Consider the following 19,098-nt stretch of genomic DNA (forward strand, 5'->3'; position numbering starts at 1 on the left):
AAAAAGTACATTCACCCAAGAAAGTTATATATTTTTGGAAAGTACACATTCCCCCAAATCTAAATGTCTTTCTTCTCCAAAGTACCAAGCCACAAAGGCAATTTTGATAACATTTCCAAAAATCCCCTCAAAGCTTCCACTTATCTCCCACATAGCATTAGGTACCAAGATAAAACACCCTAAATATGAACCCCAGAGGTCTACTGAACAGTTTGATGCCCACTGTACATAGGTTTATCAAAGCACATGGCACTTAGAGACCCCCAAATATACCTTGTGCAGACTAATTTTATGGCTTACCTTTACCTAATTCATACACACATGGCAGTTTTATGAGGGGTAGAAGCTGCAGAAATGTAGCATGACCCCTAAAAACCAAATATTTTTGAAAAGTACACATTCTGACAAATCCATGGGTAAAGAAGACTTTCTACACCAAAGTACCAATCTGGAAAGCTTTCCTAAAGTTAATGGCTTTTATGACTTTATTGAAAAAGGCCTAAAATTGTTGCAATTTGCCATATTTATCTTACAACATTTCTTACGTATAATGACACATCACCCTAAATATGAATGCCAGCGGTCTACTGAACAGTTTGATGCCCTATATGCAAAAATTTACCAAAGTATGTGGTGTACAGAGGCACCCAAATGAAAATAGTGCATAGGAATTTTCTCAGCTGCCAACTCAATTTCTGCACAAAAAGCCCAATGACCGTGTATTATGTGCCATAAGACCCCCTAACTGTACAGAAAAACCCAGAAAACCATATATTTTTGGAAAGTACACATTCTGACAAATCCAACATAGGTAAAGAGTCCTTTCTACACCAAAGTACCAATCTGCAAAGCTTTCCTAAAGTAAGTGGTTTTTATGACATTTCAGAAAATCGCATAAAAATGTTGCAGTTTGCTGCATTTATTTCACACAATTTCTTGCATACAAAGGCAAATCACCCCAAATAGGAACACCAGAGGTCTACTGAACAGTTTGATGCCCAATATGCATAGATATACCAAAGTCTGTGGTGTGTACTGACCCCAAAATGAAAATAGCGCATAAGGATTTCTCGCCTGCCAACTCAGCTTTTGCACACAGAGCCCCCTGACAGTGTATTATGTGCTGTAAGACCCCCTAACTGTACAGAGACCCCCAGAAAACCATATATTTTTGGAAAGTAAACATTCTGATGAATTCAAAATAGGTAAAGTAATTTTTCTACACCAAAATTACACCTGGCAAAGCTATGCTAAAAACAGATCAGGGACACTAATGCAGGGATAAAAATGTAATAAAACCACAAAAATTGTGCAAATCAATGAAACAACAAAATAAGTCTCATGACAGCATAACTAGTGGTCAAAATAACTGATCCAATAGTCACACTGTCAAAATAAACAGTTTTTAGGGGAAAAAAACAAGGAAAAAAAACAAAGAAAAATAAGTAAAATGAAAAAAAGTTTTTGTATGTTTGTGTATACATGTGCACATGTAAAAGTTGTGTGACAGTTTGTATATGAGTGTATATAAGTGTATATAAATGTGCAAAGTGGAAAAAACCCTGTACTAAATTGTGTGCTGTATGTGTGTCTAAATGTATGTAAATGTATATAAGTGTGTGTAAGTGTGTGTAAAAGTGTGTATACATGAAAATAAAATCCTTACCTGTCCTGAAGCACAGGTCGCTTGCCTGGTCCTTCTGACTGCAGTCCTCGGGCGGCGCTGGGGGGGGGAAGCAGTACAAGCAGCAGAGGCAATGCAATCTCATCTGCTGCTTGTAGTTCGGTCCTGCGACAATCGCAGTCACAGGACCGGCCCATCTGTCTCTCTGCACAGGACCGGCACATCTGTCTTTCTGCACCGGTGGCTTTCGTCGCCGGTGCAGAGAGAATCGCTTAGGTACCAATAATGTAGGTATTACGTTGTTGGCACTTAACGGCTTTTTTTAAAACAACGTAGTACCTACATTGTTGGCAGGGAAAGGGTTAAAGGATGCAGAGCAACAACTTTTTTAAAGAATGATAGGATAGCGTATATATGTTTTTAACAAACTTACAACAAATTTTTTTTCTAAATTTCTTTAAATTGCTTAATAAATATATATATTTGTTATTTATGGGTTTGCTCCAGTGGTTTACTAATGTTGTTTAACCCTTTAAGTGCCACAGGATGTAGAATCGATGTCCTGTGTATAAAAGTACCTAAGTGCCACAGGATGTAGATTCTACAATTTCGGGTTTGGGAGCGAAGGAGCGGTTTAAGGCAATGAGCACATGGGGGGGGAAGGAGTGGCCCCTGGGGCATGATCGCCCAGGGGCCCCATAGCAAAGACCAGGCACGTCCATTCTACGTGCCTGGCCTTTTCTGCTCTTTCCCTCTCTTCCTCCGCTCCCCCCTCCCTTCCTGTGCTGCCCACTGACTGAGAAGAGGTCTGCTGCTGTCCCTGCTCCTGTCTCTGTGATCTCCAGCTTCTTGACCCCAGGTAAGTGCCAGACACACACACAATCACACACTTATTATACTAATACATACTTGTACTTACACTAACACACACATACATTTTGGGGGGTTATACACATTCACAGCACTTACAGCACTCAGACTTACTTGCACACACATACAACACACATTTTGCCAAGTGCACAGGCTTACTTACACACTTAGGCAATTTTCTGCCTTTTTTTATCGCATTGTTTTAATTCTTGCCTGAAAAAAATGTTTTATTGCCATTGCAGATAGCGTAATCACAAACCGCACTGCGCAATACCTTTTGTGTAATATTTTGGTGTATTTTTAGGTATTTTATTGCATTTTTAGCCATTTTATTGCATTTTCAATTATGCTTAGTTGTTTTTCCCTTGACTTTGTCTGTAAAACTTATTTGCCCAAGCCAAAATACTCAAACTGTGATTCTGACCGCAGATATTACTAGGCAAAAAAACAAACATTGATTTTAGTGATTTTTTAATTTTTAGCAATTTTGCTGCATTTCACATTGTTCTTTGTTACTTGTCTTTGCACATGGACATTTTGTCTGCTGTATTTCAATTTGGCTTCCTCTGTACCCCACATAGTTTGGTAAATCTATACATATTGGGCATCAAACTGTTCAGTATTTCCCTGGCATTCATACAGAGTGTTTTATGTTGGTACATTACTAAATGTGGGTGTACATAATGGGGCAACATGCAAGCTTTGTGACGATTTTCAAAAATGTCATAAAAAACGTTCTATTAAGCATAGCTTTGTAGTTTGGTAGTTTGCAGTAGAAAGATGTATTTACCGATTTTTGTTTTGTCAGAATGTGTAATTTTGGAAAATATATGGTTTTCTAGGGTCTCTGTATTGTTAGGGGGTTTTATGGCACATAATACACATACCGGGTGCAAAATTTGCAGGAGCCGGAGCATTGTATGTGAAAATTCATATGCACTATTTTTATTTGGGCGCCCCTGTTTTATGTAGAAAGATGTATTTACCCATTTTTGTTTTGTCAAAATGTGTACCTTCGGAAAATTTATAGTTTTCTAGGGTCTCCCTACTGTTAGGGGGTCTTATGGCACATAATGCAGATGCCGGTAGCTTATATTGCAGTGTATACACTTTGTATGCACTAACTTCATTTTGGGGTCTCTTAATGCCAGATACATTAGTGATCCTATGCACTATGGGCATCAAACTGTTCAGTGGACCCTTGGTTTTCATATTTAGTTTTTTAGTGTTTTCTTGGTTCCTAATGTTATGTGGGAAATAAGGTGCTTGAAAGTGGAAGGTTTGATGCGATTTTCAGGTATTTCATCAAAACCGGCAATTTTGGGAAAGCATTTTGACTAGTTTAGAAAGACATGGGTACCAATTTTGAATTCGCCCGAATGTGTACTTTCCAAAAATATATGGTTTTGGGGCGGTCAATTTTTTGTGTTTTTACCCCACAGAAAATGCAGTAAACGTGTTGAATTTTCAGTAGCTAAAGAGATCTCTGGGGTAATTTGTATGTACTAACTTCTTTTGGGTTCTCTAAATTCCAGATACTTTAGTAATCCTATGCACAATGGGCATCAAACTGTTCAGTGGGCCCTAGGCTTTCATATTTAGGGTGTATTTTCTTGGCTAATGTTATGTGGGAGATATGATGCTTGAAAGTGGAAGATTTGAGGCGATTTTTTAGAATTTTCATAATTTTTTTTAGAAACTGCTAAAAATAGCATTTTTTCTTTTTTTCTGTATTTCTAGCTCTAAATCTTGTTCCACAAGTGGAATTACACAAAAAGTCAAGTCAAGATTTGGAAAGCTCAGGTTCTTCTGAAAAAAAACAATATATAGTTTGCCTACCTAAACTTAACCCCTAAAATGAGAGAGCACAAAATGTTAAGAAAACGTCTGGCACTGAGGGGAACCGAAATGTGAAATTTTGCTGGCACTTAAAGGGTTAAAAATAAATAGCAAACTATGTAAAGCAACACACAAACACCACACAAACACACACATAAAATAACAATACATCTTTATAGATATTACAATATTTTTAGTGCCCATGGCATTTTGCGTAGAAGGACATTCCATCCCATTAAATGCCAATGACTCATTCTCCTTCCAGTAATAATACTACCAGCTGCACTGAATGCATAATCCCTTGGGCATCAAACTGTTCAGTGGGCCCTAGGCTTTCATATTTAGGGTGTATTTTCTTGGCTAATGTTATGTGGGAGATATGATGCTTGAAAGTGGAAGATTTGAGGCGATTTTTTAGAATTTTCATAATTTTTTTTAGAAACTGCTAAATTCAGTAAAACATTGCCGTTTGGTACTTAGGAGTTGGAAGACATGGTTTACCCATTTCGGATTCAAAAATATATGGTTTCCGTTGGAATGTAAAGTATGCAGTATTCTGCTGTGATGCTTTGAAAATTTTGTAATTTACTGCTGGGAGTTTTTGATCTATAGAGGTCAGAAATCTCCACAAAACTATACATATCAGGTATTGGCACATTCGGGAGACATGAGGCTTTCCAAATCAGTTGAGTTTTTGTCCATAAAATAAAACATGTTTCTGGTATAAATCCCTATATCATGAAAAATAGCATTTGTTCTTTTTTTCTGTATTTCAAGCTCTAAATCTTGTTCCACAAGTGGAATTACACAAAAAGTCAAGTCAAGATTTGGAAAGCTCAGGTTCTTCTGAAAAAAAACCAATATATAGTTTGCCTACCTAAACTTAACCCCTAAAATGAGAGAGCACAAAATGTTAAGAAAACGTCTGGCACTGAGGGGAACCGAAATGTGAAATTTTGCTGGCACTTAAAGGGTTAAAAATAAATAGCAAACTATGTAAAGCAACACACAAACACCACACAAACACACACATAAAATAACAATACATCTTTATAGATATTACAATATTTTTAGTGCCCATGGCATTTTGCGTAGAAGGACATTCCATCCCATTAAATGCCAATGACTCATTCTCCTTCCAGTAATAATACTACCAGCTGCACTGAATGCATAATCCCTTGTAACAATACAGATAAGGTTTCAGATCTCACCATTAGCTGTTTGATTGTCGAGTGGTCCTCTGTCTCTCTCCCTGTGGATGGTTCTTTGTGTACAATTTCAACACGTATGTCATTTTTGGCTGATACCACTCCTTTTAGATCTGAATAGAAGAACTGGAATTTTATTTTTGATAAAAAATAATTTAAAATATCCAGAAAACAAGGTGAAAGTTTGGTGCTGGCATATTCCAGTGGTAACTGGGAAACCTTAATATACTATCTTCAATATGCCTACACTGATGCAAAAATTTGCATTATTTCATTGGCAGATGTAAATGCTTTCTTCTTTCCTTTTTATAGAATGCATATATTAATAGATCAAACTGTATAATGAATAAAATATTCCATAGTTACATAAATAAAAGATGATAACGGTGGATTTTCATGCAAATTAGTATCAACTATTGACAACAAAACAGAATAAACAGAGGCAACAAAGAATCCTAAGTGCATCATAAAAATGGACCTTATGTTCCTATACAGTCCAAAAGGAAATGAGAATTAATCTGTATTTAATGCACACAACATTATCCAGTATTAAACTACAGCATGCTTTCATTTTAGTTGTCTTGATTCGATATTTTTAATTGCATTTGCATCACATGATTTAATTAAATTGAAATGCTTTGCATTAAACCATTACGATATTGAAGGTACACTTCACAGAGACTTAGAGAAAGATATTCCTACATTCAGTATACCTCTTTCACATTGTAATGCTAATTCGATGTCAGTGTTTTTAAATGGCTGTGACTGTATTCATTTTAAATTCAATGTAAATCAGCAGCTTTGAATCTAATTTGAGATTCATTACAAATAGTATGCTTAACATATTGAAATAAATTGTTTTCAGACATATCCTATATATTGACTGTAGCGACTGTAGAAAACAATGACTCTAGACAAAAATAATAATTTATTAAATGGTTGTTGACACATGCTATTTAAGGTGACCATTGGTCGCAGGAAAGATCGTTCATATCCTCCAGCCCCTTCAGGGCTGAATAGTCAGATATGGGGGTAGAAACAATAGGAACTCTACCCCATCTGAAGATTCAGCCCTAAATGCAGCTTTTGCTCGGCGCCTTTAACAGTGCCAATTTAAATCTTTTGTCCCACCCAACTGGCGACAGAAATCCAAGGCTTTTATATTGGTGGCCCCATCAATCCACCATACACTCACGGAATATTGTACAATACCTTGTTTCATACAATAATATTAGTGCATGCATGCCCAGCTTTAGTTGTACAGGAAGCATAAGATACTTTTACTTCTCATTATAATTAATAGTATCTTGTGCATGCAGGATACTAGTAGTATTAGGGAGCTACAGACAAGGACATAAAGAAAGGCCCAGTAGGGTGGTGTGTAAAGTAAGAGCAGTAATCAGTTACATAGAAACATTTCATGGGTTTTAGCTAATAATAGCTTTCAGAAACAAGTGCTATGAGTGGTCAGGCTATTCCGTAAAAACAGTAGGGTATCTCTAAATTTGGTAAATGACAGAAATCACCAAATTTTGCAAGTCACTTACTCCTTTGGTTCCGTGCGCAGCAAAATGCAACAATGGTTGCCATGAGAACCAAGAATGCCACACCAGCTCCTACCGCAACCCCGATAATGACAGTAACTGGCACAGACTCTGTTAAAACAGAAGCAAGGGAGAGTTAACCTTACTTTTTTGTTTTAAGCTACTAAAAGAAATGAAAATGAACATAATCAGGATAGAAAAAAAAACAGCTTTTGATTAACAATAAAAATTTTAACCAGTGCAAAATGCCTCACTGTTTTCCTATATATTCTATAGTTTGTCACCTTACTGTCAAAAACAGGAAACATATTTTGTACTAGATGCTTTAACATTTAGGACTTATGACCACGGTTTTTATCTGAGAAATTTCCATTTGTAGGAAATTATTATGTTTATATTAAAACAATCTTAATGAGTGCATGCTTACTTTAAGAAGCAGCACTTGTGCTTGATATAATTATTCTGAAACTAGATTAAGTTTATGTATCCCAGCTAAAAGTTGGCTTAGATGGTCCAGTGAAACATTATATATATATGTGAGCACAAAAGGTTGTAATACCAAATGTGTAAAGACCAACTGAGACACAAAAGGACATATGAAACAGGAATATTTGGTACATACTACACAAAGAGCTATTGTACTGTATGTGATTGTACATATATATAATGAGTTAACCAAGTTACATACAGAGGAAGTATATTATCCAGTATTTGCTGAATAGCCCTTGTCAGTTACCAAGAAACAATGTAGAGCATCACATTTACTGTTGATAAACTTGTTAAAAGAAACCACACATTTTACCCTATATACTGTATACTGGTATAAGAAATACAGTTAGGGAATCACTGCATTCCTTATTACATTAATAACAATAACTTGTTAAAAATGACATGTATTGTATGCCTTCAGATTAAAATTACTAACAGGATGAAGATATTTGAGGTATCACTTATGAACACAACAGTGTACAATATGCAATTTCTGACTTAATTTGCCATTTTAATTACCCACAATTCATTGGGACTAAGCACATTTGTTGCAATTGCAACAATAAGTCAGAATAAACACAATTGTGGATACTTGGTTTAACAATCAGACACAGTTGTGTACAAAGTTTTGAGTTAATTCTGTAGTTTGTGCATTATTCACTGGGCGCAAGTCTGATGTACCTATTACCTAGTACAGGTAAAGGATCCCTTATCTGGAAATCCGTTATCCAGAAAGTTCCGAATTACGGAAAGGCCATCTCTCATAGACTCCATGTTAAGCAAATAATTCTAATTTTTAAAAATGATTTCCCTTTTCTCTGTAATAATAAAACAGAACCTTGTACTTGATACCAACTAAGATATAATTAATCCTTATTGGAGGCTAAACAATCCTATTGGATATAAATGATGTTTAAATTATTTTTTAGTAGACTTAAGGTATGGAGATCCAAATTACAGAAAGATCCCTCATCCGGAAAGCCCCAGGTCCCGAGCATTCTGGATAACAGGTACTATACCTTTACCTATTAATACAGCCTGCAGAGGAAACCCTAAAATGATTTCCAATCTGAAGATGGTGGTAGCTCTGGGGCTCCCCTGCATCAATAGGCACACTTGCACATGATTTGGAACAGGTGGTTGGACAGACACACTAGTGCTATGTGCAACTACAGGAAAGTTCAAGCAATTTCTTTGAAACCTTTTTACCTTTTTTGCATCTGCAACTGTGGTTGTGGGTGTAAATGAGCCTTTTGAAAAGTCAAGTATGCATTTAGCTGATTTCTTATTTGTACCATGAGAGAGAGGCCCATGAGGCCCACAACAAAATAATCAAGCAAAAAGTGACTATAACCTTTTTAAAAATGAGGGTTAATCCATTCTTTGCAATCCAACTCTGCCATAGTCTTCTATGGAGGATATTAACTATTTTTATAAAGATAATAGTTTCTACTAGCCATTTGTCACATAAATCAACCCCAGGGGATTAACTGGCTTCCAGGTGGGAGGTGCTCTTCTGCCTTTAACAGCCACCTTTGGCTTTGGCCCTTAACTACTCACATGCCTCCAGGTGTTACTGAATGAGAATTTAAAAACACTGGGTAAATGAAGAAACCTAATGTAAAACTGAAGGTAGATGCTGATAAGGACAGAGCTAGGCATAATCAGACAGACTGGGTCAGAACCAGATAACTAACCATAGTATTGGGAAGCATACTCATAAGCAGGAAGACACAGGGGTAAAATCTAGGAACCATTGCAAGGTATAGGATCAGGACAAGATTTAGAAACCAGATTAAAGGCGTATTCAGGAAACAAAAAATCAGAACACCCAGGTTGGAGAAAACTTGACCTACAACAGGCAGTTAGTGAACTCAGAGCTGGGGAGTATATAGGCAGGCTGATGGTAAACTCTGAGCACTAGTGGTCAGATTAGTAAAATCTAAGCAGACTAAAGCCTACCTCAAAACTAAAGGATAACAAAGCACTGAACCAGGGTCCCAATTGTCTATTAATATAAAGCAGAAGTATTGCAGACTGTAGAGCAAACTGAAGATCTTTCGTTTAAATTAAGGCCATAACCAAGACAGAACTACAGTCTCTGTAGCTTGTGCAGTGACACTGGATTTTAGAATCTATATGTAGTAGTTTTTTAGTTAGTTCTTTCTCATTCCTATGCATCATAAATGGAGCTAATAGTGCAGTTACCCATATATGAAATGTACGGTTGTTTTAGGGGACTGTGGGTCATGTGGTGCACTATGGGACATTATAAGTACTTTTATAAATATTTGGCAGCACACTGAACTCTCTGAAGGCATACTTTGGTTGGCTATTAATGGGTAACCCTAACATTCTTTATGAATTACAACATCCAAACACTTTATTTTCATAGGGCCCCCCACATGCCTGTCGCCACCTCTAGAGTTCACATTAGGACCCATCATAGGTGATATGGAGGTCACACTATAACAAACTTGCACACATTTATCACCCTAAAACCCATACCAGTTATACCAGTGGTACTTGGGTGCTTGGTTTATCATTTAGGAATATCTGGGCATTGGCAGGTCCCACAGTAGTGCTGTTTGATCTGTATGGGACAGGTGGGATAATTTAAAACTGATTAATATCTTTTTTATTTATTATGTTCTCATAAGAAGCTATGGGCATTAGATTATTGGTCAAGTCCATACACACAGGAGGTCATACTTGCACTGTGTCCTGCTAATGGTGACACCCCTTGCATTGCTGAGGGTGGGGGGTGTCCATTTACCTGATGCCCCTGTAAACTGTGAGAAATAGTCAGCTCTTCTGAGTCAACATTGGATTTATTTAGGAGGACCAATTTCAATTCATCCCATTGGTTCTGCCTCCAGGACTAAAAAGGATTCTGTTTGGTACAGTTTAGGACCTCTAGGTTTTTTTCCCTTTTATTTTAAAAAGCTGTCTATAATTATTTTACCGTATGTAGTTTTTGTAAAATCTTTGTGTACTGCTGCACTGTTATACCTTTTATAATATTAAATATAAAATTTAATACATTTTGTCTATGATGCTCTAAGCAAAACCTAACCTCAGAGTGTGTAACTGTATGCCTTAACCCTGTGCATGCTGTATGCTGATTAACCATTTGACTGCTAGTAGGAAGAGTGTATAGTTACATTAACTCTTTTAATAGAGTGCTTGGCATCTCTTATCGCCAGTGTGAGAGAGAGTGGTGGCAGCAAGTTTTATATTTTGTTTTGTATTTTAATTTTAGTGGGTGTTGGTTGGTCTTTGGGGTGCTGTGACGCTAGTCTAACCTGACTGATCAAGTGACCCTCTAGACAGCCACGCCTAAAGTCACGTGGTCTGGAAGTGGCGTAATCATGAAATCGCTGGAATAAAAAGTTGAGACTTTTTTGAGATCTACTATGCGACAATTCCGAATTCTTGTGTGACAATTCGTAAAAGGTGCAGTTTTGCAGTCATCATGTGACAAATCGACAAATAAAAGGTTTTTGCAACTTTTTCCTGCACGTGCTTTTTCAGTTTGGATTTTTGATAAATGTCAGACATTTGTGGAAATAAGTTTTTTTCGATTTTGAAAGAAAAAAAATGATAATAAGAGTTTTAGTAGATCTGCCCCTTAGTATGTGTGTGAGGCACACCAAAAAATTGTTAGGCCCAAAAGCACAAAATAATAATTTTGGTACTCTCCTTCTTGGAAAATTGTAAAAAAATAAACTGTTTTCTTTCTTTCAAAACATAAAGGAAACATTTACTTTCCAATATGTTTTACTTCATTCTTATGAACAGTTACATTATGTTCTATTTGTTTGCAAAAAGTAATTCCATGTCTTCAGAGTTCTCTCTGGTATGTATGATCTCACCATTGGGTGTAATTAACCGGGCCCTTTTGTTTAATAGGCCTGGACTAATGAATCACATTGAAATCCCTTCTGTGTCATACCAAAGCAAGAAAACATAGGGATAATGTTTTAGTATGAGGTAGCAATTATTTAAAACAGATTCTGAGCAGCCAATAATTTCCTACACAATGGTATGTTTTTTGTATAATATAAAGAGGCTATTCTTAAACTAAATTAGTTTGGTTGTAATTGTTCAGCCCCTGCTGAGATTTAGGTACAGACTAAACTGAGAACAGATATAGAATTATATAAATTTTTCAGTAAATAGCAATCAATGTTTGCTGCAAAGACAGTACTATAACAGTAGTATAATTGTATTACAAACCGGATTCCAAAAAAGTTGGGACACTAAACAAATTGTGAATAAAAACTGAACGCAATGATGTGGAGGTGCCAACTTCTAATATTTTATTCAGAATAGAACATAAATCACGGAACAAAATTTTAAACTGAGAAAATGTACCATTTTAAGGGAAAAATATGTTGATTCAGAATTTCATGGTGTCAACAAATCCCAAAAAAGTTGGGAAAAGTAGCAATAAGAGGCTGGAAAAAGTAAATTTGAGCATAACGAAGAGCTGGAAGACCAAATAACACTAATTAGGTCAATTGGCAACATGATTGGGTATAAAAAGAGCTTCTCAGAGTGGCAGTGTCTCTCAGAAGCCAAGATGGGTAGAGGAACACCAATTCCCACAATGTTGCGCAGAAAGATAGTGGAGCAATATCAGAAAGGTGTTACCCAGCGAAAAATTGCAAAGATTTTGCATCTATCATCATCAACTGTGCATAACATCATCCCAAGATTCAGAGAATCTGGAACAATCTCTGTGCGTAAGGGTCAAGGCCGTAAAACCATACTGGATGCCCGTGATCTCCTTAAACAACACTGCACCACAAACAGGAATGCTACTGTAAAGGAAATCACAGAATGGGCTCAGGAATACTTCCACAAACCATTGTCAGTGAACACAATCCACCGTGCCATCCGCCGTTGCCAGCTGAAACTCTACAGTGCAAAGAAGAAGCCATTTCTAAGCAAGATCCACAAGCTCAGACGTTTTCACTGGGCCAGGGATCATTTAAAATGGAGTGTGGCAAAATGGAAGACTGTTCTGTGGTCAGACGAGTCACGATTCGAAGTTCTTTTTGGAAATCTGGGACGCCATGTCATCCGGACCAAAGAGGACAAGGACAACCCAAGTTGTTATCAACGCTCAGTTCAGAAGCCTGCATCTCTGATGGTATGGGGTTGCATGAGTGCATGTGGCATGGGCAGCTTGCATGTCTGGAAAGGCAGCATCAATGCAGAAAAATATATTCAGGTTCTAGAACAACATATGCTCCCATCCAGACGCCATCTCTTTCAGGGAAGACCCTGCATTTTTCAACAAGATAATGGCTGCATAGGAGAAGGATCCGGGTACTGAAATGGCCAGTCTGCAGTCCAGAACTTTCACCTATAGAGAACATTTGGCGCATCATAAAGAGGAAGGTGCGACAAAGAAGGCCCAAGACGATTGAACAGTTAGAGGCCTGTATTAGACAAGAATGGGAGAGCATTCCTATTCCTAAACTTGAGAAACTGGTCTCCTTGGTCCCCAGACGTCTGTTGAGTGTTGTAAGAAGAAGGGGAGATGCCACACAGTGGTGAAAATGGCCTTGTCCCAACTTTTTTGGGATTTGTTGACACCATGAAATTCTGAATCAACATATTTTTCCCTTAAAATGGTACATTTTCTCAGTTTAAACTTTTGTTCCATGATTTATGTTCTATTCTGAATAAAATATTAGAAGTTGGCACCTCCACATCATTGCGTTTAGTTTTTATTCACAATTTGTTTAGTGTCCCAACTTTTCTGGAATCCGGGTTGTAAATACAATGCAAATACTGATTACTTACCTTTTGATATACACTGTGTGTGTATATATATATATATATATATATATATATATATACATATATACAAAAGTCCACATGGTTTAAGCACTCCTAAGCTCAGACCCAGGTGGTAGAATTCAAAAAGTAATCCAGAGTAAATAGGTGCACACCGGAAACTTTTTTTTAATATACTATATGGTAATAACTATGGTCTTGAGAAAGAGTTTAGGAGGAGACATTGAAATATTGGCCTGTTATTTCAAATATGAAGTAAATAAAATAAAAGTTTTCAAAAATGATTCCCGGCATGCACCTATTTACCCTGGATATATATATATCCAGGTATAGAATCCATTATCCAGTAACCCGTTATCCAGAAAGCTCCAAATTACAAAAATGCCATCTCCCATAGACACCATTTTAAACAAATAATTTAGAATTTTAAAACATATTTCCTTTTTCCTCTGTAGTAATAAAACCTTGTACTTGACTCAAACTAAGATACAATTAATCCATATTGGAGGCAAAACAATCTGACTGTGTTTATTTAATGTTTAAATGATTTTTTTTTAGCAGAGTTAAGGTATGGAGGTTCAAATTCAAATGAAGGTAAAGACCCCTTATCTGTTAAACTCTGGGTCCCGAGCACTGTGCATAATATATATATATATACACAATGTCCAAAAGAGTCAAAAGGCTCTGGCCGGTCAAATATTACTATATGTGAAGGACCAGCAGTCCATTAATCAGTTGCCTTTAAAAGAGATTCACACTATATCATTGTAAAGCTGACATTTCTTTTCTTCTTGAGACCTTTTTTTTTGGGGGGGGGGGGGCTAAAGGGAATTGAAATCTTGATCTTTCATTTTATATATATATATATATATATATATATATATATATAATATTTATATTGCAGTCCATAAACCTTCTGCACACTGTTCACTAAATGAATCCCAGGTGTTACCTATATGTGCTGTATTTAATCTATTCCAAAACATTTAACATTTACATTTTGTAATGTATTAATAATAATACATGAACTGAAAAGATACAGGAGAGTGCATAATCATTGGGATTGGATACAAGTTACAACCATGTGCAGCACCCGGTGATAGAGTACAAAAGAGAACGACTAATGGGAGTGTGCGGACCGAGCGGTATAATATATATATATATAGCGAAGCACAGCACTCACAGCATTTGACCTGAATAATACAAAATATTTATTTTTTCATCATTATATATATATATATATATATATATATATACACACACATATACAGTATGTATATACACACACACACATATATATATATATATATATATATAACCAGATGTCACTTTCACAAGTTCTTTCTGGTTAAAATCTCAGATATAATTAAATTTTGAAAACAGTTGCTCAATATTAAATAACACTATGGAGTATGGGCTAGAGTGAATTATCAGGTAAGGCACTTATGAATACCTATGGATGACTGTATCTTCTGAACAACAAAAGGTTTGAAAGGTTTATATTACTTATTATTATATATTTGTAAGATTTGACAAGCACATCAATAGTTGCTCGGTGAGCAACAAATCATGATAAGCATGCTGTGAAGTGCTAGTATGTTATCTTCCTCCCTTCTGAGTTTAGGAAACACATTTGTTCTTTCCCTCAATTTTAATTGGAGAGAATTGCCATAACGTGCCAATCAGGGTCTTAACAATGGAGACAATGGTCCCAGGAGTGGCTCCCTGTCTGAGCACAATTTTAAAGAAGAAGGAAAGGCTAAATCACTGGGGGTGCCAAATTATAGGCACCCCCCAGTGATTGTAATTACATACCTGAAACCCCTGGCCGGTGCTCCTGTTAGGAGAAAACTGCACCGGCAAGGGGTTAATGCAGGTGAATAATCCCCTTCCTTCTACTTTTGATGAGATCCCGGGGCCCACACACATGCAGTTAAAAGGAAAGCCACCTTTTGACTCCACTGTAAATGCACAAAGACAGAAGAAGGAAGAGGATCGCTTTGTCACATAAACCTCAGCTGCCTAACAGTAGTACTGGCTGGAAGTTTCATATAAGCGATTAGTCACTGGGGGTGCCTAACATTTTGGCACCCCCACTGATTGTAACTTTCCTTCTCTCTTAAATATTTGTGTGCAAAATACATAATGTAGCCCAAGTTTTGGGTCTGAGAATAGACAAGATTCAGTACTTTAGCAAACATAAAAAAATAAGCCATAAAAGATATTGTGTTTATATACAAAATGAGATTTTTTGCATGTTGTAATAACATTATAGTGTACTTGATCTTATTTAAAGGAAAATACTGCAACTGTGGAAATAACATTCTCCGACAAAGCACGAAAAAGGTGGGAAGGAAACAAAATTATCTAGACTAAACAGCTGTAAGAAAATAAGGTGGGAATCCCATTCTTCTGCCCAATGATGTAAGACAGGTGAAGACATCATCTTGATAAGGCACCAAAGTAGACACACATTGAACATGGGTTGGTGGATAGTCACCTGGACATCATGCATCCATACCTGGTTCCATACTCGTTCCTGACTGCATGTTCGGACCTGTTTAAAGATAAAACAGGTGTCTATCGCCTTGAAAGGCTAAAGTTTTGGCATGCTGCTAAACAACTCTAATTAATCAGGGCTAAGTACTAGTATTGTTTCATAAAATGCATTTTTTTTCTAGAAATAGATCATAAACCATAATAACTAGGTCATTTGACAATTTGCATGTTGAATTTAATGAACAAAAAACTCAAATATTAAAAAAAATAAACTAAATTAGCTTAACCACATTGGGATGTTCTGGCTGATAAATGCATTTTACTCTTTGTAACTGTAAAAAACAAGACTATTGTCAATTTTGTGAATTCATTTTATCATTAAGGGCATCCAACTAGTTGTTTTCTGTGGCACTTCCCATATAATTTATTATATTTGTCTACAATTTTGTTTTAAGTTTGTGTCAGCACCAAATATTCCAGCAATATTTTTCAGGCAAAAGTCAGACATTAGTTGTCCCTTTTATGGTAAACAAATTGATTTTTAAAATGCACATGACACAATACACAATTAGATTTGATTTAGCAAATTAGGGGCAGGCCAATTTATTTGGGGCCAGGCCAGAAAAATACTCCATAACAGTAGGCAGGAATGGACACATTGAGGTCTTTCAAACTCAAATGGCTTGAATTCAACTCTTTTATAAAGAGTGCAAAATGAATAGACATATGAAAGCAAGTGGTTTAAATACCAGCTGTTGTGATGACTTTGCATTCCCTGATCAGATTCCTTACTGCCCTGATTACCCAGCAACAAATATGGAGTAGTTCTGGGACACATTTTTGCTCCCTATCTACCAATTGAAAACATTTTTTGGATTTGGGAAGAATGATGTAATTAAGAATTTCTGTAAGGCCCTAACTGTCAATTTGTGGCCAGAGGGTCTGCTGAAGATGTCTTAGACAGTCACTATTTCTTGGCCTGCTGGGGCTGTTTTGGGAAAGAAAGAAAGAAAATAAATTGTCAAGAAACCAGAATTGCCTCAATAATTTAAATGTATTCACTGCATCCTGTAGTTAAATCTGATACAAAAGGGTGAAGGTAATAAAATTGGTCAATGAAAAATAAAGTATAAAAGAATGATTGAATTGCTATATAATATTTTGAATTTAAAATAGCTGTTGCAAATCTGAAAACTATTTAGCAACCTCATTCTCCAAATAAAAAAAACATTGGAAATTGTATAGTTTCCATCTGTGTGTTTGTATTAAAAGTTGGTATATTTGCACTAAACATGTACACCACCTTTAAGTAGGCCATAAGTGCATCATTTAATTGATTCCATTATATTCTGCCAGCGTATACTTATTTGCATTCAGAACTGCATTACATTGCAGTCAGGTTTTATTGCATTTTTTAAACATACTGCATCCTTCTGTGTTTGACGTGTATTCATAAGACAATAATTACAATAGAGGTTTATGTTGTGAAGTGTTTAAATTTACGTTCTTTTCACTTGGAAAAATATATTACCAATTGCACCATTTGAGTGAATTCCCTCTCTCTCTAGCAGCAAACTGAATCAAATGCAATGAAATGTGATAACCACTTCATTTTGCAATAAATTAAATATATGTAATTATTTTCCTTGGACTAACAGTTTAAACATTATTCCTCTTTTATAACTTACCATGGGTAAGTTAAGACAAATCTTTCCAAAGTTTCAGGAATCACTGACGAATTATTTTTTTTAAATATATTTCCACAGAACCTGTAAGAGTTAAATATAATTCCAACAACAAACAGTAGGTAATTACCAAACGTTACATTCCTCAATGTCATATGTTCCTTCAAGACTGGAAGTGAGTTTACACAGGGAAATGTATTAGTTACTACTGTGACAAAGTACTTAAGAAAGTATATTGAAGAGACTAGTCAAAGTGTTTATCAAAAGGGAGGTACTGTACAATATCTTATCTGTATATATGCAAAAAAGGGAAAGCAATTTTTGTAACATAAACACTTCAGTGTTCACAATATAGGTGAGACCAAAGACTAGATTAAACCCATCTGGATTAAATCACATATCATTTTTTTGACGACATCTGACCGACAAGGCCCCTGTTTGTGCTTGGGTTGGAAGGTGCCCAAGGCTAATTGCAAACAGTTCATTTAGTTCCGATTCAATCTACATGACAGAAGCATCTATAAATCAGATTTTAATGAGAACTCTCCACCTGCCTGCCCTAGCATTTAATAATATCTGAGCTGGCTTGGAGACTCTCCAACAGTCTAACATCAGTTAACCCTTTCCCTGACAGAGTACTACACCATAGTACAGAAAATCTTTTGTTTTGTTTCTTCACCCTTTTTGCACCATGTTAAAATAAAAGAAATGAATCAGCCAAATTAATACACTAACCTCATTTGCTGATCTTTGCGTCCTATCCAGAGTAAATAATAAATAGAAACTACTGGGTGCAAAGCATACATAGATTAAATCTGTCATGGAGATCTGCTAATGAGGTTATTAATTTACAAACTATGCTATGGTGTTACCCTGCATTGCTCTTAAGTGACATAATGAATGTAACCAGGCTGCATTATATTTGGGAGATGTGAAGCCAGGTAAAGGCTATTTAAACAGTGCTACAGAAATTATATTTACATTTTATATGTAATTGTTTTAAAATACAGAATACAGCAAGTATGGCTATATATATATATATATTTCATACGAGTGACGGCACTCACAGGAACTTTATACACATGTCCCAAATTAAAGAAGAAACTTTAGGTTTATTAGATCCAACGTTTCAGTGCCATACTGGGACTTTTCATTCTTTAATTTTGGACATGTGTATAAAGTTCCTGTGAGTGCCGTCGCTCGTATGAAATACATTTACAATTACCGCACGAGCACCCAGGCATCATCTCAGACTTATGGTGTGCGCTGCTGCATATATATATATATATAGTGTGAAATCTGGGGGGAAAATAGCGGAGTTTGCAGCACAAATGCAGGTCCATTTATTTTTCAACGTAAAAGTCTTTTCAGCAGCAGCAAAAAGGACAACACAAAACAGCTTGTATTTGGCAAGCAAATCTCTAACAGAACAGAGGTGGCTTAATTTAGCAACAAAGTGTCCCACATGTAGTTCCAACAAATACATTTGGCTAACTTTAGCTGATAAGTGCAGTCCAAACAAACACCGG

The 19,098-nt window shown here is 36.2% G+C and overlaps 1 protein-coding gene across 2 annotated transcripts in view; it reads right to left on the reverse strand.

Annotated features, from left to right (window-relative positions):
- Positions 1-19,098, reverse strand: part of kirrel3 (kirre like nephrin family adhesion molecule 3) — a 731,102-nt gene that overhangs the window by 18,408 nt on the left and 693,596 nt on the right. The window contains exons 13-15 of one of the 2 annotated variants that reach the window (XM_031905876.1): positions 15,907-15,942; positions 7,089-7,196; positions 5,545-5,654 (exon numbers count right to left, since the gene is read on the reverse strand). In XM_031905876.1, coding sequence (XP_031761736.1) covers positions 5,545-5,654; positions 7,089-7,196; positions 15,907-15,942 — 254 coding nt within the window. The remainder of the gene's footprint in view (positions 1-5,544; positions 5,655-7,088; positions 7,197-15,906; positions 15,943-19,098) is intronic. The other variant, XM_031905877.1, reaches the window with a different exon arrangement.

This window comes from Xenopus tropicalis, chromosome 7 (assembly GCF_000004195.4).
Source record: "Xenopus tropicalis strain Nigerian chromosome 7, UCB_Xtro_10.0, whole genome shotgun sequence".
NCBI lineage: Eukaryota > Metazoa > Chordata > Amphibia > Anura > Pipidae > Xenopus > Xenopus tropicalis.